Source organism: Hemibagrus wyckioides, linkage group LG23, assembly GCF_019097595.1.
Source record: "Hemibagrus wyckioides isolate EC202008001 linkage group LG23, SWU_Hwy_1.0, whole genome shotgun sequence".
Lineage (NCBI taxonomy): Eukaryota > Metazoa > Chordata > Actinopteri > Siluriformes > Bagridae > Hemibagrus > Hemibagrus wyckioides.
This window is the reverse complement of record NC_080732.1, coordinates 13,491,770-13,519,724: the sequence shown is the minus strand read 5'-3', so window position 1 is coordinate 13,519,724 and position 27,955 is coordinate 13,491,770. Positions and strand designations below refer to the sequence as shown.

The 27,955-nt window shown below is 38.7% G+C and overlaps 1 protein-coding gene across 1 annotated transcript in view; it reads left to right on the top strand.

Annotated features, from left to right (window-relative positions):
- Nucleotides 1–704: 704 nt before the first annotated feature.
- LOC131343898 (zinc finger protein 804B) overlaps nt 705–27,955 on the top strand; it is a 117,455-nt gene continuing 90,204 nt past the window's right edge. Inside the window, exon 1 of the mRNA XM_058375750.1 lies at nt 705–1,332. Within this exon, the coding sequence (XP_058231733.1) occupies nt 1,219–1,332 (114 nt within the window). The 5' untranslated portion in view covers nt 705–1,218. The remainder of the gene's footprint in view (nt 1,333–27,955) is intronic.

Genomic DNA, 27,955 nt, shown 5'->3' with positions numbered 1-27,955 from the left:
ATTGCTTATTAATGTATTTAACAAATTGCACAAGCCTTGAAGGATGTATTATGTGTACATTTAATGAATCAGATTATCTTACTTATATTTCATATAAGGAAGATATTGTGGAAAAAAGTCCAAGCTGATGGCCTTGGGTCATTTGGTGAGAAATTGCTAAGTAATGAATGGAACATGAGGGTTAAGGTCTGCTCTCGCTTCTACAAGTCCTGTGCAGTCTCCTTTTTTTTTTTTTTTTTTTTCCTTGAGCGTGTCTGTGTCGTGTTTTTTTTTTTGGCGTTTCAGCACCACAAGCTGTGGACAGCGACCGGCGTGCCTGCGGAAATCAATCCGGTTTTAACTGCGCGAGGTTTGGAAATATCTGCAATTTGCATACGAGCCGCTGCGCATCACAACCTAAAAACGGCTCAGTCATGAACACACACTGTCTTATTATAAGTGTATTCATTTAGATGTAACTTTTTTACGGTAAAAATATGAGGGTCAGTCATTTTCTATTACTTAAACTGCAGTGCCAAGTGCCATGTACTGGCTTTTGGTCCCCCTTTAACTATAAAGAGAGCTCTCTGAGAGCGAGAGAGAGATACGACTGCCTCTGAAAATCGTGGGGGGGGGGGCGAAAATGAGCAAGACACCCTGCATTTCATTTTGCGCACGACGAAACTTCCTGCGGTGTTAGGAAACGACACATCATCCTATGAAGACCGTGAGTGCTCGAGCTGCGCCCTGGAATCTGCATTTTCTTTTCTTTCTTTTTCTTTTTCTTTTTCCAATCATAAACACAAATGCATTACCGGGCTCCAGCAGTTAACGCTTGGATCTGGTCAGAAGCAAGATCCAAGAGTTCCCTGCGTCATCAGTTTTGCGAATAAATTGAATCCCAAATTTGCAGCCTGACAAACACTGACTGGTACATCTGGAGAGACAGAGAGAGGGAGAGAGAGAGAGAGAGAGAGAGAGAGAGAGGGGGTTTGTGTGCACCTCAGGGAGGAAGAGGAGACAGAAGCAGAAAAGAAGGAGGAGGAGCAGGAGGAGGAGGAGGAGGAGGAAAAAGAAGAGTTCGAGCTGGCATTTGAAATAAAAGTCGCTGCGTTCATCCTGCGCGCGCGCTCTGTTCCTGCATCGCCGAACTAATCTTGGTCTCGTGGAGGATACAGTCCTCTAACTGCCCAGTACTGTCTAACACTGTTGCTCTGAAGCTCATGGGCGAGAGAGCGGATGGCGTGCTACTACCTGGTGATTAGCTCCACGCACCTCAGCAACGGACATCTCCGGAGTATCAAGGGAGTTTTCCGCGGTCCGCTGTGCGCGAGCGGCGGCGCAGAATCCCCGGTAATGCTGACCTTACTTACACACTTTAGACACTTACTGCACGCGCGCCTTGCGGTTGCACCTTTATGACTTTCAGAAACAACTGTGCACGTAAAGGCACGTGGTAATCTTGGGATCTGTCAGATTTTCATATTTTTATTTTCCTTCTCTACCATGTGAGCGTTCCTATGCAAATTTGTTTAAGGTGATTTCTAATAAATCTAATAATCCCTATGCTCCAAATGCGATTATGAGCATAACGGTACCTTTAATGATCGGCAAGTGGCGCATGCCTCCTTCTCTTATTTCACTTTCTCAGCTGTATTTTGGGTTGGTGCTTTGTAGTAAGTAAATCCTCTGAGTGCTTTGATATACAAGTCTTTTTTTTTTTCTCTGTTTAGAGTAAACACAACAACCACGAAAGGTTCCTAGAAGATCATTTAAAGGTTTATAACCCTTACACACATACACACACACACACACACACACTTGGGAAAATCTGCTTCCACATGTTTAAATGCTTCATAAGTAAAACACCCTATAGGGAGGATGCTTAATCAAAGAAGCAATCAAAGACTTCATAAAAAAGAAAAAGAAAAGAAAGCACACTAAAATAAAAACTACGTACTAACCTTGCAGCATTTCCAATTTGTAAAATGTTGCTTTCACAAGGACCAAGATAATGTACAATAAAAGACAAGGACATTTTACTTGTCCTCACTTCAAAAGATTTGGCCTCAGCACAAACCATGAACATTAAAATAAGAACGAACAACTATTTAATGTTCTAGCAGTTCCAGCAACTGGGATTTTTTTTTTTTTTTTTTTGGGTTTTTTGAGTTCTTGAAATCTTAAAATCTCCCTAAAGTAGTTTCAGAGAGAAATCGCAGTCAAGACTGAACTCACGGAGAGTTCTGGTACCTTGTGATGTTGCGGTGTTTTTAGTCAAACCTATAAAATTCGGTAAGTCAGCTTTATTGTACAGGACATACATTTGTGACAAGTTGTTTTGCATATATGCCACAAAAGATATTGCATGTAATATGAGTAGAGTAGATTGTGTAGAGCATGGAATGTAAAAGTAAAAGAAAGCTGTGATACAGTGGATGCTCAATATACAACGTACTAAAGATGTAAGTTATACCTTGCTGATCCGTGCAGGTTAACACTGGTGATCAGGCATGCTTTTTTTCCAGTAGATTAGTATCAGCACACACACAGAAGGTGATTTGCTTTGGCATTAGATTGAAAAGTATCCAAATGTAACTTCAACCAGCGTCAAGGGCTCTTATTGTCAAAGTGCTTGGCTCGAAAATGTAATTATTAGCAAAGGATTTGCAACACCGTATGCCGGTGTGGACAGTCAGAATGTAATAAACGGCAAGAAAAAAAATCGAACGGACTGACATGGACACTGAGCTTTGTTACGTCTCTATCGATCAAAACACAATTTGCTGTCAGGGATTATTTAAAAAAACAAAAACAAAAGTTAGATCTAAAATGAGAGAAATGCATTTTTTGTCATGCCATTTAGCAGCACTGGCAAATACTTGCTAACAAACAAACAACCATTTCTCTATGTACAACATTTCTACAATGCACTGATTGAATGAACTTCAGCATAAGTATGCTGTTTATCCTGACGGTTTGAGGTAAACTGTTACACCGTTGGTCTTTACTTCAGCACTGATGATATTAATATCCCACTTTGGTTGAGTCACACTTTACTAGTCTCACTAGCTGCACAGCTTTATGAATATGTCTTATATGTGTTGTACAGAAGAAGAATTGTTATAATACATCCATAAGGCGTTATATTTGGCTATGCGTTGCACTGAAACTTGTTTAATACCTGACCACGGCGTAGCTCTTGTTTCAATGTGTGTGTGTGTGTCATGGATTTGCAAGCATCAAGAGGGCTAGAAGTAACAGAGAGTAACAGAATTGAAAGGAATCAGGGCTGTGCAGGGAGCTGTAGAGGGCTAGGTGCTCAACTATATAAAGCAGCCCATGGTTCAAGATGTCATACATCATACTTACATTGATATATGTGATTTGTTATAATACAAAAGAAGACACAGTCCTAGTTTGGATTAAAAAATAAACACCGATCTTACTTTAACAGAGCTGAACAATTTTTACAATCTTGAATGCAAGACTAGAAGCTGGACAGATTTTGCAAACCAAAATATTATGGAACGCCTTTAATACTAAACATCTGCTGTGTAAATGAGTTAGCGAAATGATGGCCTTCAGTATCAGAGCCTTCTCTTGGATCCTGGCTCTTATACTACTGCATGATTTCCCAGTGAAGTGTAACATTAGAGGTGTCAATACAACACGACAACAAGCAAACAGGTGAGAGGAGAGATGACACAACAGCTTCGAAAACCGCAAATTAGCCTGTGACAGAGCAGATATTAGCACGGTTCAGATTTCTGTTTAACTAGCAGTTATGGAGAAGAAGGAATGATTGAACTTTCTGTTAGACAGTGGCACTTATTGCTGCTTCTGTATATTTGGGACACACACTAGTTGGTGGTTGTGGACTTCATTTTTATTGAGTAATCGATCTTTCATTCAGAGGTAGAAGGGGACAAGCAAACAGATAAGTCCATAGCTACGAGCTACTTCACAATTTGGCTTATAGATGGATATTTGTACCTATATATAAATAAATAAATACATAAACTATTAATACTTCTATGAATAATAATATTAATCATAATAAGTATTACAAGGTTGTAAATGATTCATCTGGTAAGAGGGAGCTCTATATATATGTGTGTGTGTGTGTGTGTGTGTGTGTATGTGTGTGTTTGTTTGTCTGCACAGCCTGAGCCACAGAGACCTTCCACCAGGTCCTGAATGGTCCAGGTCTCATTGTGTGTCCCTGTTCGACTGCCTGCTTTTGTCCCATATTATAAAGTAGGGCATGACCACAGTCACTTGCCATGTCATTGTCTCAGAGGAGAAAAGCATAATGCAGGAAGAACAGAGGAGTAAAAGATGAGGAGGGTCTACTTTGCTGCCTTTTCTCTTCTTCTAGTCCAGATTCTAGCCCAGAAACTGATCACAGTAGCATGCGATATAACTAATAATAATAATAATAATAATAATAATAATAATAATAGCATATCAGTAAACAAAATTCTTGAAAATTTCATGGGTTTAGATTTCCTGTGGGATGGAAAAAAACATTAATAACGACAAAACGAAGCCTCGTCATATTAGAGTTGCCGTATGCTACTAGTAAAAGCCTGTAATATGTAGTTGAGGGTCAACAAGACGTAAATCAGCTTGAATAGCGAGGATGAAGAGTAAAGGAAAAAACGGCATCTGTTATAGCACTAAGCGCAATAATAACTGTAAAGAGCTAAATGGGGCTGTGAGCTCGCTGGCCAACGATTACACAACATCTAGGTGAGTGAATCAATGGAATATCAGTTTATATAAATTAAAATAGTATTAGTAAGTTAGAGATCAGACTGAAGGCTTGCTCAAGACACTGTTGTAATGTTCGATCTCTTTTTCATTACTAAACCTGAGATAACCTTAAAACACTAAGGTAACAATTTTAAGTATTTTGAGGCACTCTTACGTTCTCTCCCATGTAAAATATGTTCTTGCTCTGTATCCTGCGTGTGCAAGTCTCGCACTGGTATCTGTTTCCACTCCACCGGACATCTTCATCTCTCTAAAATTATACTGTAGCATGTGCAAATTGTGTGTGTGAGCATGTGCACTGTGTGTGTATGTGTGTGTGTGTTAGTCCCAAAGGATTGACAGTCGTAACAGGTTGACTGGGGCGGAGCTGGCCCGTCTGCTGACAAGTTTGATGGGTAATTTGAGAGCAGCTGTTCTGAAATGTGGGTTTTGCCGCATCCTAAATCAGGGTGTCATGTTCTCTTTGACTCAAACCCACATGAATACACGTACGCATACACTCACTCACTCACACACACACACACACACACACACCAGCTCTAAGTACTTCGGAAGCAGCTCTGAATTCTAAGTGACATTTTACACACACTCATCTCCTTTCTTCATTAATATTTTTGCATGTTACACTGCAGACACTTAATCACCAAAGCCAAGCGAAAAATCTTTTTAAACAGCGCTTCATGAATATCAAGTCAAGATATTAATACATTTTCTGAAGTTTTCAGTGTGAATGTTAGCATGAGGTATTGAAGGCACGTTATGAATCAATCGCACACGAGGATATGACTTTAGTGCTGCAAATCTGCTCATATTGATCTGAAAGCATAATGCACACAATAAACCCCCGAGGACCTGATTGTAAAATAGACATAGTGCTCCTGGGAAGAAGCTTTGTTATACCTGTTGCTCCTCTTCAGTGTCTCTTTATCCACCACATGCAGGGATCATCGGGTGCTGTATTTCCTCATATGAGCAACAGAGGGTGCACTTTTCAGTATATACATACATATATATATATATATATATATATATATATATACATACATATATATATATATATATATATATATATATATATATATATATATATATATATATATATATATATATATATATAGAATGAGAGTGTGTGTGTGTGGGTTGGCACTCCGTCCAGGGTGTGGACGTGCCCGATAGGGTGCCTGAGATAGGCACAGGCTCCCCGTGACCCAAGGATAGATATATATATTCATTCATTTTGGTCCAGAAGGGCTGCCAGACTCCATGACCTGGTATAGTGATAAAAATATTTAACACTTGTGCTAAAAGTGAGGCTGTTTTAATAAAACTGGTGCTTTCCTTAAGGACAAATGATGTGAATGTCACATGCTCATGTGTTTCTCATGTGTGTGTGTGTGTGTGTGGGGAGATACTATGAAAACAATGCCAGAATTTTATATGTCGAAAAAAAAAAATCAAAGCACATGTCCTAAATGTGAAAAATAAAATTTAAAATTAAATTAAAAATAAAAATATTGCAATGTAAAATAAAAATAAAAACAGAAATAAATCTGAAACAAACTAATGAATGAATAAAAATAAATAAATAAATAAATAAATAAATAAATAAATAAATAAATAAATAAATAAATAAAAACATACTAAATGAAGTGTGAACATATTGTCGTGAAGTGATCAGGTATTAAATAGAAACAATGACGTATCCTGGTCAAAATGACTGCATACTATATTAAAATGATGAAATCAAAATAATTTTATCTTGAAATAACAAGTCACAATTACAACGATCTCAAAAAATCTTCAGTTATTAGGTCAAAATAATGACATAGTTTGTTCTAAAAAGTTATTATGTTGTTATAATGACGGTAAGTGTAAATAATGAGAGCAATTCAAGTCAGCTTCACAGAATAAATTCAGTATATATTTATTCCAAATGAGCAAGCCAAAGGCGATGTAATATCTTAAAAAGGCAATTTAATAAGGCAAAAATAACGACATCTTTAAACAAAGTCTTTCAAAAACAAAATTGCAACATAATTGTGTTTTTTTTTTTTGGTTTGTAAATTAAAATATAGTGTGAAATAACAGCAAAATATCTGAATATTTTATATAAGTCAATTTTTTATTTTTATTTTTCACAACTGGCAATTCAGAGCTTGTGGAAAAGCCAGCATCATGTTGTCTGTGGCCTTTGGGCTAGCATTTACATCCAACTTATTTCCCAATCTTTTTTAATGAGCTGAAGAGTGAGAGTCTGACTGGCTCACTCTGTTCACATTGCGCTAATTGACGCTAATTGATAAGTCTCGTCTCCCTGTTTCCAGTAAGTGTTTTAGCAATAACAACCTCGCTGAGATCAGCTGTTTTGGATCCGCAATGGAACTGAGCAAGCAGCGTTTAATATTCCGCTCCAGGCCACAGCTGTCCTCTAAGGTCGCCTGTCTGAAAGTCTTTGTGCTGAGGTCCTGACGTTAACATGGTGTCTGAACGCTAAACCTACCAGCAGGCTAATGAATCCCTTGCTCTTTATTTGGATGCACTAATAAAAAAATAGAACCTAACCTTTTCTTTTTCTTTTTTACATCTGAATGTTGCAGTTCATTTTAGAAAGAACTCTTAAATCTGAGAGGAGAGGAGAGGAGAGGTGAGGAAAGGAAAGGAAAGGAAAGGAAAAAAAGGACAAGAAAAAATAAGACAAGATAAAACAAGATAAGGAATGGAATGGAATGAAAAGGAAAGGAAAGGGAAGGAAAGGGAAGGGAACAGGAGGAAAGGAAAGGAATGGAATGAAATGGAAAGGAAAGGGAAGGGAAGAGGAGGAAAGGAAAGTAAAGGAAAGGAAAGAGGAGGAAAGAGGAGGAAAAAAAGGAAAGGAAAGGAAAGGAGAGGAAAGAAGAGGAAAGGAATGGAAAGGAAAGGAAAGGAAAGGAAAGGAAAGGAAAGGAAAGGAAAGGAAAGGAAAGGAAATGAAATGAAAGGAATGGAAAGAGGAGGAAAGATGAGGAAAGGGGAGGGAAAAAAAGGAAAGAGGAGGAAAGAAGAGGAAAGAGGAGGGAAAAAAAGGAAAGGAAAGGAAAGGAAAGGAAAGGAAAGGAAAGGAAAGGAAAGGACGGGACAGGACAGGACAGGACAGGACAGGAAAGGACAGGAAAGGAAAGAAGTAGAAAGAGATTATAAGATAAAGGAAAGGAAAAGAAAAGCAAAGAAAGAAAGAAGAGGAAAGAGAATATAAGGTAAGGAAAGGACAGGACAGGACAGGAAAGGAAAGGAGAGAAGTTGAAAGAGATTATAAGATGAAGAAAAGAAAAGAAAAGAAGAGGAAAGAGAATATAAGGAAAGGAAAGGAAAGGAAAGGAAAGGAAAGGAAAGGAAAGGAAAGGAAAGGAAAGGAAAGGAAAGGAAAGGAAAAGGGCAGGACAGGACAGGTCTACAAAAATGAATGTGGTTTTTGAAGCTTTTTAGAGAGAGTGGACACCAGTAATTGCCCCCACTTATGCTAATTATGCACTCAGGGAGAGAAAGAATGGGAAGGAGGGAATGGCACTCAGTGGAAGAGAGAGTGAAGAGGAAGCTTAGTCAATCTGTTTGTGCTAGTGAACATGAGAAGGTTTTCTTTTTCAGATGTTTAAAAGCAGTTTGTCTGAACTTTCCGAAACCATTATTATTACGGGAAATGATTGCTAATGGCATCAAAGTGCTGCCAAATGGCACAGAAGAAGAGGAAGAGGGTTAAATGGAGTTTAGGTCACTCGTGTCTAGTGGGCAAACTTAATTTAGAATGGTCCAAGTGTATGTATCTAAATGCACTATTACTGGTGCAATGTCTCAATCTACACCATGACCTCTGAGCAAGTCAGTGAATTTGTGTAGACGATATAGTGAAGTGGAGAACTTCTACAACATCAGCAGCTGAGCTCCAGAACCAGCTAAATTAAGACGGATCATGGTGCTGACCGTCTGAATCTGTGGCCACATGTTAGGAGTGCTTTTACCTGGAAATAAAAGGAGTTTAAAAACTCCTCAAATTATAATATTTCTGAACCCTTTCGACTAAATAAACTCAAAATGTAAAATAATTTCCTCCAGATGCTTCCGTAATATGGCCATTACTTAAACGCTGACAAATATACACAGTGGGATTTAGGACATCACCAAAACAACATCTGACAAGCCAAATAAACTACAATAAATGGTCAGAGCAAAGTTAATGACCTGCCGCTTCTAACATCTGTGGTAAGCAGAAAAGCATCTCAGAGCACAGAACATTTTGAACTTCTAGGCAGATGGGCTAGAAAAGGAAGGAAGGAAGGAAGGAAAGCAGAAAGAAAGAAAGAAAGAAAGAAAGAAAGAAAGAAAGAAAGAAAGAAAGAAAGAAAGAAAGGACCTAACATTTTGAACTTCCTGGCAGATGGGCTAGAAAAGAAAGGAAGGAAGGAATGAAGGAAGGAAGGAAAACAGAAAGAAAGGAAGGAAGGAAGGAAGGAAGGAAGGAAGGAAGGGAGGGAGGGAGGAAGGAAAACAGAAAGGAAGGAAGGAAGGAAGGAAGGAAGGAAGGAAAACAGAAAGGAAGGAAGGAAAGCAGAAAGAAAGAAAGAAAAGAAAGAAAGAAAGAAAGAAAGAAAAGAAAGAAAGAAAGAAGAAAGAAAGAAAGAAAGAAAGACCTAACATCTGTGGTAAGCAGAAAAGCATCTCACACAACATTTTGAACTTCCTGGCAGATGGGCTAGAAAAGAAAGGAAGGAAGGAAGGAAGGAAGGAAGGAAGGAAGGAAGGAAGGAAGGAAGGAAGGAAGGAAGGAAAACAGAAAGAAAGGAAGGAAGGAAGGAAGGGAGGAAAGCAGAAAGAAAGAAAGAAAGAAAGAAAGAAAGAAAGAAAGAAAGAAAGAAAGAAAGAAAGAAAGAAAGAAAGAAAGAAAGAAAGAAAGGACCTAACATTTTGAACTTCCTGGCAGATGGGCTAGAAAAGAAAGGAAGGAAGGAATGAAGGAAGGAAGGAAAACAGAAAGAAAGGAAGGAAGGAAGGAAGGAAGGAAGGAAGGAAGGGAGGGAGGAAGGAAAACAGAAAGGAAGGAAGGAAGGAAGGAAAACAGAAAGGAAGGAAGGAAAGCAGAAAGAAAGAAAGAAAGAAAGAAAGAAAGAAAGAAAGAAAGAAAGAAAGGACCTAACATTTTGAACTTCCTGGCAGATGGGCTAGAAAAGAAAGGAAGGAAGGAAAACAGAAAGAAAGGAAGGAAGGAAGGAAGGAAGGGAGGGAGGAAGGAAAACAGAAAGGAAGGAAGGAAGGAAGGAAGGAAAACAGAAAGGAAGGAAGGAAAGCAGAAAGAAAGAAAGAAAGAGAAAGAAAGAAAGAAAAGAAAGAAAGAAAGAAAGAAAGAAAGAAGAGAAAGGAAAGAAAAGAAAGAAAGAAAGGACCTAACATCTGTGGTAAGCAGAAAAGCATCTCACACAACATTTTGAACTTCCTGGCAGATGGGCTAGAAAAGAAAGGAAGGAAGGAAGGAATGAAGGAAGGGAGGGAGGAAGGAAAACAGAAAGGAAGGAAGGAAGGAAGGAAGGAAGGAAAACAGAAAGGAAGGAAGGAAAGCAGAAAGAAAGAAAGAAAGAAAGAAAGAAAGAAAGAAAGAAAGAAAGAAAGAAAGAAAGAAAGAAAGAAAGAAAGAAAGAAAGAAAGAAAGAAAGAAAGGACCTAACATCTGTGGTAAGCAGAAAAGCATCTCACACAACATTTTGAACTTCCTGGCAGATGGGCTAGAAAAGAAAGGAAGGAAGGAAGGAAGGAAGGAAGGAAAACAGAAAGAAAGGAAGGAAGGAAGGAAGGAAGGAAGGAAGGGAGGGAGGGAGGAAGGAAGGAAAACAGAAAGGAAGGAAGGAAGGAAAACAGAAAGGAAGGAAGGAAAGCAGAAAGAAAGAAAGAAAGAAAGAAAGAAAGAAAGAAAGAAAGAAAGAAAGAAAGAAAGAAAGGACCTAACATCTGTGGTAAGCAGAAAAGCATCTCACACAACATTTTGAACTTCCTGGCAGATGGGCTAGAAAAGAAAGGAAGGAAGGAATGAAGGAATAAAGGAAGGAAGGAAGGAAGGAAGGAAAACAGAAAGAAAGGAAGGAAGGAAGGAAGGAAGGAAGGAAGGAAGGAAGGAAGGAAGGAAGGAAGGAAGGAAGGAAGGAAGGGAGGGAGGGAGGGAGGGAGGGAGGAAGGAAAACAGGAAGGAAGGAAGGACGGAAGGAAGGAAAACAGAAAGGAAGGAAGGAAAGCAGAAAGAAAGAAAGAAAGAAAGAAAGAAAGAAAGAAAGAAAGAAAGAAAGAAAGAAAGAAAGAAAGAGATCACATTATGCTCCATGCCTCTCAGCCCTAGAACAGGAATGTGAGACTACATGGAGCTCACTGAAACTGAATAGATGAAGATGAGGAAGTAAAACCTCACCTGGTCTTTGTTCTAATTTTCATTTCATCAGCCTCGGTCTATAGCTCGGCATTGTGCATGTACCCAGAAGATGAACGGTCATCTATCATTTTGTCACACACTTTTGTGAACATAGAATAAAGCACAATTTCATTTTCTAATTCCAGTCACAGCAGAGCGATTCCGACAGATCAGAAGGGAATAAATATAAAACTAAGCTTTCAATTCTCGTGGAAATGCGCTTGGAAATGGCCTGATGTGCCGATACACAAGATATTCCTACAGGCAGATGATTTTATTACTAGCTCCCCCCTTTTGACCAGACTGATGAGGAGATTCGAGAATGTTCTGCTGTCATGTTTAGTTCATCTCAGGCAGATGGACAAAGCCCGGCTAAAACATAAGATATGTAGTGGTGATGTAAGTGCCAGGTTTTATCAGGTATCAGATGAGCTGGAAAGTAAGCTTTAAAGGCAGGGCTAGGAATAGAAAAGGCAGGGCTAGGAACATCCACAAATAGAATAGACTAAAAATGATGAATCTGTGTGGACCGGGGAATAGTTATGCAAATTTTATGAACGATGATGCGTCCCAAATTACAAACTTATGCACTATAAATACTTGAAGTGCACTCAAGGCTCGCAGCTTTCGTGCTTACGTAGCGGAAATGGGGCGGGGATTCCAGATGATCTTACAATTGTCTTTAAAATTAGCTCACTTTGTGCGATTTGTTTGTAAACATCTTTAGCATATTATACTAAAGCCAACAGGGAAATACGTCCGGAAAGAATTCCATTTGAGATTATACTACCCTTCATACACTAGATGTAGGGTACATAGTGCATAGTGTATAGTGTTTAGTATTTGAGGCACTGCTACTGTATCTGCTCACAATATCAGAAGAAATGTATTTACAATTAAATGTCTGCTGCCTATTTGGTTTTGGTTGAAAATATATATTTTACTCGTGCAATTTCTGGGCTTAAATCCATAATATATGATTATATATTTAACCAAAGTGTGTCTGATCTCCATACTGTGGTTTCTAATGAGAATAAACCTGAGTGCTGTCTGTCTTGTCTTGCCTTGCCACTCTTTTGTATAGAAACAATGAGCAATAAGAGGCAAACATGATGGAAATATTATTCTGGGAGATACAAGCAGCGAAAATTGCCAGTTCTGCAAAAGGAAACCGCAGTACCATACGATACAAAACAAAACAAACGAAAATGATCTACTTTTATACTCTGCACTGGCAGGACTCATGTCGTGTTTCGTTTTCCTCAAACAAATATATAAGTATGACAAATAAGTAACTTACAGAAGCATTATTATTTTATCGTGCTTACATTTTACCCTCTTCCTCCCACACAAGTACAGTAGATGACTGAAATGGCTTCAGGGATCTGCTGTGCATGACAAACAGGAAGAATTAGATTTCCTCTTCGTTTCTCAGCACTGTTCTCAAAACTGGTGCCTGAAAGCGTTCACACTACATGATGGATTTCGGAGCCTCTGATGCGATGTCGAAGAGTGAGCGCAGTGAGTAGTTGCCGAGCGGAAGGAGGGAAATTAGTCGGGAATTTCACATCTTAACATCTTACTCATTTGGATCAAACTGGTAAGAAGAAAATATCTCTGTGACTATGGGTTCATTATCAGGGCACAGATGGCAAGGACTTCAGTCTCCAAGACTGCTCAACAGGCTGGGTTTGAAAGGAACAGTGACTAAAGCGACATCTGAATTTAGATCTCTGGGAAAGCTATGAGTAAACATGGTATTAACATGTAAGAAAACAACAACAGAAGAGCGACTGTTCTTCAGGTGGTTGAGAATATGAATGCAGGATGTGATCAGACTGTCAAAAAGAGAAAGGACAGACTACAGAGAGAGGGATGTAGGGTAGGAGCGTATGAACTGCGGATTCCAAAGACGAATGCACGTTTGAGAGTTTCGGTCGTGGAAATAGCTGTAAATTCTAGTCTGGAAACATATGTGATACGGTCATCCCATATTCCCGAAAAGTGGGCGAGTGCATGTGTGGCGTACATCAAAAGAACAGCACAGGACTCAATGCTTGACCCCCTAGAGTGAGAAAGTCCAGTGAATTTTGTATACTGTAGGAGGCACTGATTTTGCTGACATGATTTGGAGACAGTTCTCTTAAGCTGGGTTTAAAGTGACAGACAAAACTCACAGCAAGAGATTTGACAACTCGGTTAGCGCCATTGCAACCAAGCTCACATTCTGGCTAAATGTTTTATTTTTTTTGATAAATCTCAACTGCTCATCTAAAAACCACCAACTGGAGAACAGCACAGGATTTTACACAAAAGGTCAGGTACATATACACCGACCAGCCATAACATTATGAGCACTGACAGGTGAAGTGAATAACACTGATGATCTCCTCCTCGTAGCACCTGTTAGTGGGTGGGATATATTAGGCAGCAAGTGAACATTTTGTCCTCAAAGTTGATGTGTTAGAAGCAGGAAAAATGGGCAAGAGTAAGGATTTGAGCGAGTTTTATGAAGAGTCGAATTCTGATGGCTAGACCACTGGATTAGAGCATCTCCAAAACTGCAGTTCTTCTGGGGTGTTCCTGGTCAGCAGTGGTCAGTATCTATCAAAAGTGGTCCAAGGAAGGAACAGTGGTGAACCAGCGACAAGGTCATCGGCAGCGAAGGCTCATTGATGCACGTTCGGAGCGAAGGCTGGCCCGTGTGATCCGATCCAACAGACGAGCTACTGTTGAAGAAGTTAATGCTGGTTCTGATAGAAAGGTGTCAGAATACACAGTGCATGACGGGTCAGGGCTGTTTTGGCGTCAAAAGGGGGGCCAACACAATATTAGGCAGGTGGTTATAATGTTATGCCTGATCTTGATGGAAAAGTAAAACAAAAGAACCATGCAAATGGACTAGCTGAAGAACATTTAAGGTCTCCATTTTCTGCCTTGGCCTGAATCGAGGATGTAAGCATAAAAAAGTGTCAGTCTAGATCAGTACAAAGTTCTTCTCAGTGATCAGAAGAACTTTGACTCCGCCCCCAACTATTGCACAACATGGCAACATTACATGGCATTAAAATGATAGAAATCATATATCCTTCGCAGTCAACAACTAATAACCCCAAGTAGAGTTTAAAGTGTCAGTGCTCTACACCACCACCATTATCAAAACACCAATTAATAGATTATTCCAACTCGCCAGCACAATTCCAGCTGCCCGCCGTCTTACTGAGATGTTGGATTTCTCTTTTAATTGCTCACCTGTCATCAAGTGCAGGCTTCGGCAGTCCTTAGTGAGTGCAGAACACTTTAAATTCACTTCACAGGAAGCAGATGGATCATCAGTGCTGTTAATCAACCTCCATTCTGCCTCTGATTTTCTGAAGTAATTTAGGTGTATAGAGATTTTTAGAGCGTTGAGGATGGATACAGGAGAAGATCCACTTCTATTTGTGTATGACGTGTGGTCATGTATGTTCATCTGTATTAATGTACCTAAACGGTTTATTAAATTGGGTGCAAAATGATATAACGAGAAAACACCATGTGTACATTTCAGATAATGTCGCAGTGTAATATCATATGGTGTCTGTTTATCTGATCAGATCATCTTTGTTTAAGAGTTTAGAGACATATACAAGACATGGGTTAAAAAAATTGGGAGGCTGGGGATGCATTAAACCTTTAGTTTCTATAAATGGCAAGCAGGGCTGAGTCTATAATTTGATGTAAATGTAAATCATAGCTTGATATAATAGTGATGATAATATAGATGGCAAAGCTCACAAACGGGAAAAGCACATTTCAGGTGTGTTTAGTGAGTCTGCCGCCGATTTGTTGTTTAGACCTGTATATTCCTAAAGCAGTTTCTATTCAACCTCATCAAGAAATAAAAAAGACCAACGTTGTAGTAGTGGAGATTTCAAAAGTTGGACTTTTCAGAGTGTAAAGAGTTACAGGCTTGGCTAATTAGCACGCTACAAAGTGGTGTAGATCAGGGGTGTCCAGTCTTATCTGGAGTTTTTTATTCCAATCAAGCTAGGGGTCACACCTGATTTCACTTGTTTAGTCGATTGACCGTGGCTTTCAGTAGGTGTGGATTCTGCTAGGCTTGAATGAAAATCTGCACCCACATCAGCCCTTTCTGGAGAAGATTGGACTGGAGAATCATAATATTAAGAGGTTGATCAGTGCACACTGACAATTAGTAAACATTTAGATTTACATTTATGGCATTTGACAGATGACCTTATCCTTAGACATGTGCTTTGTGGTCACTAAGAATTAATACATCGATACTGATTCACTAGGCCACAGATTAGGAAAACGATCAGTCTAAAAATTTTGTTAGGCAGGTAATTTAGCATGAAAAGCACACAGATATCATTTTTTTTAAAGTCGTAGTTTAAGTTCCTCAGGAAGAGCTAGGCCTTTAGACATCGTTTGAAGACATCATGGACAAGCTTATTCCACCACCAAGATGCCAGAACAGAGAAGACTCAAGATTATGCTGTATACCTTCCTTGAACCCTGAAAGGTGGTGGAATCAGATGAGCAGTGCTAGAAGATCGGAGGGATTATGGAGCAGTGCAGGGTGTGATAAGTGCTTTGAGGTTTGAGTGGACAGATGAGGAGGTGAACAAGCCGGACAGACTAAAGGAATAAAGCACTGCTGCATTGCACTTCTTAGGTGAAGCTTTGGCAGATGCTAATATCCAGAGTGACATATTTATTTTGCTTTAGGTTTACTTGATTTAGTGGCAGCTACTGGGTATGTATAAGTACCCGGTGTGTATAAGCTGGATGTGTATAAGCTGCAACAGCTGGGCCCTTGAGCAAGGCCCTTAACAATCAATTGCTCCGTTGTATAAAATGAGATAAATTGTAAGTCGATCTGGATGAGGGCGTCTGCCAAATGCCAGAAAAGTTAAAGTAAAGTAAAGCTGGGACTGTCAGCGGGTCAGTGCTGGGACCGTCCAACCACAAGTCCAATATCTTAACCAATGAGCTACCTCGATCTAGAACTAAATCCCACTAGTGTCAGCAGCTAGTCTAACAGCATTGAAGGGTAAGGTCTGGAACCGTTAACCGTTAAAACAACCTAAAAAACGTAGTTGGTCCCCAAAAGCGGATACATATTAAAAAGGAAGACAAGGAAGAAGGGAAATTGTTATCTGATTCATAAAAATCTAATAAAAAAAAAAATAGTTTATTAATACTTCACTTTCAATAAACACCAGAAACATACTAAAGCTTTGTTTAACCTCTAATTTGCCCCCCATTTTAACATATCCGCATGTTTTCTGTCAGTGAAGCCTGCCATATCTTTAATATTAAATTCTGTTTACTCAATGCTATTCATCCCGGAGCTGACAAGCAGAACGAGAGAGATGTGATGAGAAGATAGCAAAAATAATTACCTGCTTTTTTTTTTTCTTTCTTTTTTTATGTACTCCTCTCATTATGCTGATCAGATTGGACCCTGAGCACATACACTCACCCACACGTACACAATCCTTAAACTGTATTCCTGAAACACAGCTGATGTGTACTGTAATTATAGCCTGCGTAGGTGTGTGTGAGACTGATGAGAGCGCAGCGGGTGAGAATTACACACACACACACACACACGTGAGAGCGTTTGTGTAATGGGCATCGACGGCATCGTCACGTATTATTATCACACTTATCAATGTTATTGATTAAACTAGGTTAAAGACATATAATTACATACAAGACACCAGATAAACAGTTGTTATTAGGAGAACGGCGCTTGCTGTTTGTTTTTTTGTTTGTTTAAAACCACATCCGATAAATATTAATTGACATTTTTTGTCTGGTTATAAGCTTCGGTTGCTAATTTGATGGGTCACTTAGGGGTGGAACAAGATGTCTATAATTTGTACACAATATGTTTAAGGCATTTGATATTTTCACATTTTCCAAGAAGATAATACACAGCATACAGGTAATCATATAAACTGGATGATGCATATTTTTTTCTCATATTAAGACGATCGCTTTTATCTTTTACATATCCTCCTTCAGTACACAAATATTATAATTACAGTAGTTGCTATTCAGTACTATTCCTTCCTACATTAATACATTCACTTGGCTGCATCCCAGGAGTCCAAGTAACTCTGGATATTGAGCTAAAAGGTGGACGCTGTTGATGGACATCCGCTCCCATTCCGCACGCTCTCAGTTCCATCAGTCACCATATCAGTACAGAAAAACTAACACGTCCCTTAATAGCATGATATGACCCAGACTTATTATTTTGCACCTGATTTATTTATTTTTTGTCGTTGAGAGCGCAGCCTGTAAAAGCACTGAAGCTGAAAATATCATTTCTGGTCTGTGTAAGGCCGTTAATTAAATCATGGTTTGACACTTGCTTTACTCGCTGTTTTTTGTCAGTTGAACTGCATTAGTAATAATAAATAGCCTAAATATTGGGATGTCCTGAATAGTTTTTATTGCTTTAATGATGAAAGTTGATTACTTGTTTTGATGGTAATCACTTTGGACAGTGTGGGTGACACCAATACAAGTGTATCAGCTTTTTAAACATATACACTATATTGCCAAAAGTTTTGGGACACCTGCCTTTACATGCACATGAATTTAATATTCCATTTGCAGCTATAACAGCTTCAACTCTTCTGGGAAGACTTTCCACAAGGTTTAGGAGAGTGTTTATGGGAATTTTGGACCATTCCTTTAGAAGCGCATTCGTGAGGTCTGATTTCTGATGTTGGACCAGAAGGTCTAGTTCCCAGTCTCCACTCTAATTCATCCCAAAGGCATTCTATCAGGTTGAGGTGAAGTTCCTCCACACCAAACGCACTCATCCATATCTCTTTACGGACCTTGCTTTGTGCACAGGTGTGCAGTCATGTTGGAACAGGAAGGGGTCATCCCCAAACAGATCCCACAAAGTTGGGAGCATGAAATTGTCCAAAATGTCTTGGTATGCTGAAGCATTAAGAGTTCCTTTCACTGTAAACTAATGGGCCAAGTTCAACCCCTGAAAAACAACAGCCGAATTCAATGATTTGGAGGGGTGTCCCAAAACTTTTGGCAACATAGTGTACATTCATATCTTTGATGCTTGGTGCTAAGTGATCTTTACCCCTTCATCAGCATAGAAACAGATGGGGTAAAATGAGTAAATACTGTAGATATCCACATGGTAGGAACCTAATATAATAACCTCTACATAATAATTGCACATACATATAAAATGATGCTTAGAGTTATGTATAATGTAAAATACAATATTCTGGGTTGAACCAAACTGATGAGGTTATTTATACTGTCAGAGATATCTTGCAACGAAGAGTGCATAGTGAGCTTGTTTTCGTCGCATGTCTAGGGTTCAGGGTTTCTGCCCTGAGTGAATGGAATGAATGTTTTCTCTGTGTTTCAGGGGTTTCCTCAGGGTTCTCCAGTTTCCTCACCAGTCTAAAGACACGTGTAATAGGTTGATTAGCATTTCTGTATTGTCTGGAGCGTGGATAATGGATACATAGATTGATATCGATTGGAAAGAGAGGGTGTATATACATGCATATATAATATGGACTAAAGAAAAGATTGCTCTCTCTCTCTCTCTCTCACACACATATACACACACATGTATGCATTTAAATTGAATCACTTGGCAAATATGGTACAGGTCTCAGTTTTCAGATCTTTGGAACAAAAGCCAAAAGGATTAGACTGAGCAAACTGTGTGTGTGTGTGTGTGTGTGTTTATGTGTGTTTATGTGTTTGTATATTATGTGACCAAAGTCTGAAAATCTTCGGCTATGTTTTGCCTCAGGCAAACTGCCGAGCCCAAACCATATAAAGCATAGTTTTTTATTGAAGGGATAAGAAACACACACACACAAACAGAGGGTGAGTATTTGTGATTCAGTTTGTTACTTTCAATGTGTGGTCAGATTTAGCATTCAGATTGGACATTGGGATAAATTGATTTTCTCCTGTTTACAGCCTCGAGCAGCTTCTGATGACATCCTGCAAGTGCCTTATCATTAGTGTGTAAGTGTGTGTGCGTGTGCATGTGTGTGTGTCCTAATGTGGTTACTGCTGCGATCAAGTTATCAACAGCTAAATACTTGACAAAACATAGACATGCATAGGTCCCCTCAAAGTCCTCTTCAAATTATTCTGTATGGATGAATGTCACTTACAAAAGATCACATTACTTTTCAGATGCACGTGTCCCATAATAATGATAAAGTAATCATGAAGAATCATGATTCTAATTCGCTAATGATTCTGTACACAACGAGAAAGTTATGATGTGTCTTGTAGCTTTAAAATTTACCTGTTATGACATTTAAATATTTCAGTGTATGTGTCGTGTGTGTGTGTGTTTGTGTGCATACTGATTGCCTCTCTTCATTCTGAATGATGAAAATTGGATAGAAAGTTGTCTCAGCATTACCTGAGAGGATCTGTACTTCCAACAACAATGCTGTTAATTAACTCCTGCTGTATGATCGATGCTAAGAGCATGTTTGTTTGTGTAAATGTGACAGAAGGAAAGCTGAGGTAATCAGAGATTGATGACTAAATACACATCGTTTCATGCTGTCTTCTGAAATATCAGGCCAAGTAATATATACTGTATATATATATATATATATATATATATATATATATATATATATATATATATATATATATATATATATATATATATATATATATATATATTGTGGGACTGTATTGGACACTGCCAATGAGACTGTATTGTGCACTGGGGATACCATAATAATGTGGCTGTATTGGACACTGGGAGTTCCATAATAATGGGGCTGTATTGGACACTGGGAGTTCCATAATAATGGGACTGTATTGGACACTGGGAGTTCCATAATAATGGGACTGTATTGGACACTGGGAGTTCCATAATAATGGGACTGTACTGGACACTGGGAGTTCCATAATAATGGGGCTGTATTGGACACTGGGAGTTCCATAATAATGGGGCTGTATTGGACACTGGGAGTTCCATAATAATGGGGCTGTATTGGACACTGGGAGTTCCATAATAATGGGACTGTATTGGACACTGGGAGTTCCATAATAATAGGGCTGTATTGGACACTGGGAGTTCCATAATAATGGGATTGTATTGGACACTGGGAGTTCCATAATAATGGGACTGTATCGGACACTGGGAGTTCCATAATAATGGGACTGTATCGGACACTGGGAGTTCCATAATAATGGGACTGTATCGGACACTGGGAATTCCATAATAATAGGGCTGTATTGGACACTGGGAGTTCCATAATAATAGGGCTGTATTGGACACTGGGAGTTCCATAATAATAGGGCTGTATTGGACACTGGGAGTTCCATAATAATGGGACTGTATTGGACACTGGGAGTTCCATAATAATGGGACTGTATTGGACACTGGGAGTTCCATAATAATGGGACTGTATCGGACACTGGGAGTTCCATAATAATGGGACTGTATTGGACACTGGGAGTTCCATAATAATGGGACTGTATTGGACACTGGGAGTTCCATAATAATGGGACTGTATTGGACACTGGGAGTTCCATAATAATGGGGCTGTATTGGACACTGGGAGTTCCATAATAATGGGGCTGTATTGGACACTGGGAGTTCCATAATAATGGGACTGTATTGGACACTGGGAGTTCCATAATAATGGGGCTGTATTGGACACTGGGAGTTCCATAATAATGGGGCTGTATTGGACACTGGGAGTTCCATAATAATGGGACTGTATTGGACACTGGGAGTTCCATAATAATAGGGCTGTATTGGACACTGGGAGTTCCATAATAATGGGATTGTATTGGACACTGGGAGTTCCATAATAATGGGACTGTATCGGACACTGGGAGTTCCATAATAATGGGACTGTATCGGACACTGGGAGTTCCATAATAATGGGACTGTATCGGACACTGGGAGTTCCATAATAATGGAACTTTATTGGACATGAGGAATTTCATAATTCCATATATAGCCAAATAATTTCATACATGTTGTAGTTTGTGGCTGGTTGTGATAAGGTGGGACCTAAAATTTGAATCTTTCAATCAGTCATATATGGACATTTTGAGTCATTGGTTAAATACCCAATGGATCGGTCCTATCATGAAGATAGGCAGTCTTAGTTGAAATTCAAAATAAATCCACCCATCAAATCATTCATCCATCAAATCATCCATCCATCAAATCATCTGTCCGTCCATCCATCCATCCATCCATCCATCCATCCAATTATCCTTCTGTCCATTTATCCATCCATTTTCATTGCCACTTATCCAACACAGGGTCACAAGAAACCTGGAGACTATCCAAGAGGAGCTGGGCACATGGCAGGAGACACCGTAGACAGGGTCCCAACCAATTGCAGGGCACAATCACACACACTCACACACCTATTCACACACTAAGGACAATTTATTTATGGCAGTAAACCTACAATGCATGTCTTTGGACTGGCGGAGGAAACAAAATACCTGGAGGAAACCCCTGAAGCAAAAGGAGAACATGCACACACACACACATGGCAGAAATGGGAATTGAGCTCATTAAATTCGCTCATCAGCTGAATCAAACTCTGGAGGTGTGAGGCAAACATTAACTACTCATAAAAATGTCCTTCAGTTAATTGACCATATCCACAGAGCTGTTACGATGAATGAGAGCAATACATTAAATTTCGACATAATTTATCCGTAACTTTAACCTAGGTGGGGTTAAGTAGTCATGAATTGGTATTCAACATGTAAATTTGTATTCACAAATAAACAAGCAAACAAATTAATGAATAAAAGATAGAAAATATTGTAATTCTAATTCTTCATATGCAACAATCAGGCATAACATTATGGCCAGGTGAAGTGAATAAGACTGATGATCTCCTCATCATGGCACCTGTTAGTGGGTGGGATATATTAGGCAGCAAGTGAACATTTTGAGTAGAGTAAGGATTTGAGCGAGTTTGACGAAGGGCCAAATTGTGATGGCTAGACGACTGGATCAGAGCATTTCCAAAACTGCAGCTCTTGTGGAGGTGTTCCCGGTCTGCAGTGGTCAGTATCTATCAAAAGTGGTCCAAGACAGGATCAGTGGTGAACCGGTGACAGGGTCATGGGCGGCCCATGTGGTCTGATCCAACAGATGTGCTACTGTTATTTAAATTGCTGAAGAAATTTAATGCTGGTTCTGATAGAAAATTTTCATAATACACAGTGCATGATGGGTCAGGGCTGTTTTGGCAGCAAAAGGGGGACCAACACAATATTAGGCAGGTGGTCATAATGTTATACCTGATCGGTGTAATGCTATGTGTACATGCTATACATTACAGCATAGGGAAACACATATCCCAACTTTGGAAGTTGGGGTCAGAGCACAGGGTCAGCCATAATAGAGCACCCTTGGAGCAGTGAGGGTTAAAGGAATGGTTCAAGGGCCCAAAAGTGGCAGCTATGTCTTGAAGGCCATGTATGTAATAATTTCCAGAGCCTTGAAAACTTGTTTTGCATCCAGAAACCAGTGTGGTGGCATTTGTGTTATGAACATCATACCTTGTTTGTGACATCTGATAAAAAAAACAAAGCAGCGCTCGTGGACCAGCATGACACTCCAAACCTAATTCAAATATTGATTAAACCTCTATTTAAAGAATGTCTCAAACTATGTTTTATTTTACAGCTTTTCTGTTTAAAAAGTTCCCAATTATCACGTTTTCCATACTCTCTATCACTCTAAGCTCATTCTATCCATTCACTTATTCTCATCTGTGCCATTTGTACCATTCTGCCATCCCATCCATTAGCAATGCCACAGCATCTGGCCTGATGAATCACCGAGCAGTTGAACCTGACAGGTCTGGGATCTCTCTAGTGAGCATGGTGAGCCACTGTCATTACTGTGGCTGAAACTATTGAACATTGTAAATTACATTTTTTTTCTAATACTTCGTATTAAATTGCATTCCAACTACTTACGTATTCTGCAAGGAAATGGAAATCTGAAAAGAAAATGATTTAATCATTTAATAAAGGAATCTTAGGGAAGGTAAAAAGGAAAAACAAAATCTGAAATCATGAACAAAACATCTAATGGCATCCGTCACACCAAATTTAACTAGATTTTCATTTTGTTGTACTTTTTCTGGATTCACCTTTCTGAGAGCATGCTAGTTAACACATACAGTCGATTTAGTACATGTTTTTAAACAAAAATAATATACAGATATGTTTTCATGTGACTTTGCTGAGCTATGTATTGTACTTTAGTGGGATCTACTCAGCAAAGTTAGAATAAAATCAGCAGTACGTGAAAACCTTCCAGCACTACAATTTAGGAAAGATCCCCATAGTGAATGGTGATAGCTGGTAGCTCAGTGGCTGGACTACAGATCAGAAGGTTGTGAGTTCAAATCCAGCACCATAAATCTGCAATGCTGGACCCATGAGCAAGGCCCGTAACACTCAACTGCAACATCAGATGTACAAATGAGGTAAATATGTAAGTCTGGATAAGGGTGTCTGTCAAACGCTGTACATGTAAATGCAGGAATAGTCATGAGGTATTAATATTTCAAGCATTTGTAAGACGAAAAGGTTTCCTAGAAGCGATACAAACATTATACATTATTTAACTGGAATTATTTTATATTAGGGATAGGTACAAAATCCATGAAAATACCTTACAGAGATTAAATTACAAGTTTGTGTGTGTGTGTGTGTGTGTTTTGCTTTGTACCTTCCTGTGGAACAATATGAATAATGAGGACTTTTGGGGGAACTCACTGTGCCAAACGTGATATTCTTGATATCGGCATTCCTTTTAAAAAACCCTCATTCCACAGAACACGAAAAATACAATGACAAGAAAACCTGCTGACTTTAAATGAGGAATTAGCTGCTAATTAGACACCAATGTTGGCAAGTAACATAAGTTGGATTTCATTAGTAGGATAAAACCACGCAAACACAATCCGGCGCATAATTTTGAATCATCCATATGATTAAAAATGATTGCTGTATAATTTATATTTTGTTCCATGTGCTGTTAAACCGCTATGGCAAAGATCAGAGATAGCATCAATTCTTGGTGCGGTAATTGTAACGAAATGTTAATGAGACATTTAGCTAAATAAATGCCTGAAACCGACAGTGCAGGATGTCAAACACTGACCTCCGATGGCAGAAATATCGTGCCATTTTTCAGGATGGAGCTTGACCCTGAAGCATTGTTAAGACGAAAGATTTGCTCATTTATTGGCAAACACACACTCACACCAACACAGGCTTGGTGATTAAGCCGCAGAAGTGTTAGAACTGGTAAAAAGCGATAGAGGGTAAGAAGATCCAACAGATATAAACATGCAAAAGATAGCATGTCTGTGGAAGACGTCAGCACGAACAACCTGTGAAGACATTGCTTCATTTACAGCTAGCACTCATGCTAATGAAACATTCAGAAGGAATTCAAAATGGCAGCCAGCAGGGATCATGGGTATGCAAATTATGAAATAATATGAAAAGTAACTAGGAAAATATACAAAAGAGAAAAGTAGCATACAGGACTTAATCTGAATCATTAATAAGAATAGTCAGTGGAGCTTTTCCTTTTATTTTGTAAACCAGTACTACACTAATATTATTATTATTATTCAGAATGAATAAGATATAAGCGTATTTATGACCATTGGTTAAGGAGTCTTTTGCACGGTAAAATCAGGCAAAATTAAATACAGCCCCTATGTTAGAAGAAATAAACACTGATAATCTCCCAGTGATAATGTTAATCTTTTTTATCCATAATGCTTACATATTAGTAAGTGTGAGAGCATTTTGTGGCCCATGTGGGACTGAAGAAAACAGGAAGCATCTTTGACAAGCTGTGGAGATAATGATGTCACGGTGTGCTGTGATGAGACATTTTAATCCTATTTGTTGGTCATCTCTGTCAAAGCAAGCGCTACCGGTTGCATGTCTGAGCCAACACATGCTTCGCTGTAATCTGTTCTCCTTCCTTTTCCTGCCATGTTCGTGTTCCTTCTGCAGTTGGCATTCCACTGAAGGATGATTTTGACTTCAGTTGATACTCCACTATACATTTTTTTTTTGGTGTCATGTTGATTTCGCAAGCGAAGCGAACGAAACTCGATCTGATGGTGTAAACAAGACCACATACCGGGAGAGACTTACTGTTATGATTGATTTGCTTAGGTTTGCTAATTTCTTAAAGAAGATTCCATAAATCAGAGCTGTTGTCCGTATTACACAAATTTATATCATATTTTAAAGGGCGTTTCCATAAATCATAATTCTAAGCTTTTAAATGGCCCCTATATACAATAGAATGCTTCCTAGTCCTCTAACTTTATTAGAGCTTTATTAGAGTTGTTTTATTGTACATATGTGTGTTATTAATTCGCAAAGAATTACGAACAGGAAGTAGAAAGTGTTTCCTTTAATGTAGTAATTTAGTCCAAAAAAATAAAGGATTTGGCTTCAGAAACCAAAGATGGATATTGAGTGGTATAGATTTTCCAGTAAGGATGAAGACAGTTTTGCGATTTCTTGCTGCTCTTCTGCAATTTCTTGAAGGACTGGATTATAAACCCATCTCACACCTCACATCCTCTCACCTAATTATTGTCAATCAGGTGAATTTATGAAGCTGGGGGGAAATCTTGAGCCATGAAACACATCGGAGTTGCTTTTCACGATGCAGACACCCATAAAAGGCTTGGTGATGGCTGGGGAAGAGAGTCTTTAATCACACACACACACGTGTCTGTGTGGAATTTCAGCTTTGCTATTGGCTATTGAGCTAGTCCATATTTCTTGCTTTAAGGAGGTGCCAATAAATGTTAATTGCCAATAAACTGATATCATTGCAGGCTCAAGAGACCCAATTAAGACAACTACACAAATATAGACTTCTTATTTCTGTTTTAGGTATGTATCATGAATATCATGAACAAATCTATAGAAAATCAATGGTTCAGCCAGTAGTTTTGGTCAGAACTGTAAGATGTTAATTTCCTTGGGTGGTCAACAAAAAACTGCATAAAATGTATTCATTTTCTATGCAGTAGATTTTATTAAAAAATAAATAAGAAAGAGGAGTAGGTCCAAAAGGGTGACTTACCTTAATATTATAAATAGAATTAAGTGTAATGAAGAATTATCTTAATGGAAGGTCCTTGTGAGGATAGTGGTACAACTAATAAACTAGCAACTCAATGAATTAATCTGGAATATAGGCTAAAACATGTAGATTTGTCTCTGTATAATGTGTTTACCTTTATGTGTATAATATCATTTGATGCTTATATACATGAATAATACTTGAAAATGAGCAGTCTTAGTACAGAGAAAAAAAATCAGGCATCATCTTTGGCCCGTATTACATTTTTAATAAACTGAAGACTGAATACATGAAGAGTGAGGTACAGTATATGTGGCTGCCTGGGAAAACCGTCCACGTGGTCAGTGACATTTTCTACTTAATAGAACTATAAGGATCATGTTATTTCCTGAACTGAAAAGCTATATACTGTATTTTCCTTTCGTTCAATTGAGACTGCACTGTGAATTTAGCATGAACTAAATGGAATGAGTTCTGAAAATATTGCCAGACTTCTAACATTTACTAGATAGTCAGGGTTGTTTAATCAATAACTGTGGCCTTTTTTTTTTTTGCAGAAAAGCATAAACCTTTTCCCAGAGCTCTTCACACATGTAGATTACTCACCACTAGCTCTTTCGAACAAAACTCTTTTAAATATAAGGGATTCCGGTCGCATTTAAGACTTGGATTGCTTGGATACTTGGATGCTGGATTTGTTTATTTGCTCTTGCTCTGTCAGATTGCATGGAGACCATTGCTGAGCAGCAGTTTTATTGTCAAGTCTCGCCACAGATTCTCAAACACTCTCTAAGCTTTTATTGGCCCTTTCTAATACATTCAAGGTCTTGGTTTTAAACTACTCCTTTATCATTTTCGCGCTGTTTGCTTTGAGTCATTGTCCAGTTAAAAAGTGAACCTTCACTTCATTCACAGAATAAGATTTCTGCTAGGATCTGTATCCTTGGATTCTGTATCCGTGGTGTACTCAACTCTCAGCATTTCCATAGCATAATAAAAACAAGACTAGACAAGACAAGACGAGATGAAATAAAATCAATTAGATCAATTTAATTGATCCCAAAGGAACCATAACCATAATGCCGCCACCACCATGCTTTACTGTAGGGATGGTGTGGTGTTTTCAGGGCAATCTGACTCATGTACAGTAACCACACACACACACACACACACTTCCATAAAGGACTTTTCCATTGATTAATGACAATCAAGTGCATTTAAACAAGCCAGAAAGTATATTTTCTTTAGAGACGTATGGTTGGAGAGAGCAAAATAAAGTCAGAGACAATGCACAATACAAAAGAAATAGATCTGCATGCAATAGAGAGCATGAGAAATATGTGTTTAGTATGTTTGGTTTGAGATGTTCACTTCGTGACTTGTTGCATTGTGCTGTGTAATGAGGCGGGACACAAGTGTTTGCACTCAGTGTGGGTTTCATTGTGGGCAATCCAAAAAAAAAAAAAAATATAGTCATAGTTCAATGCAGGAGTCAGTAAACATGCAGGCTCTATCAACATGAGAGTCTATAATCAAAATAACACGTGTAAAACATGGAAAATTAGAAAAGTAGAACAAAGGAAACGAGGCTCAATGCGAGT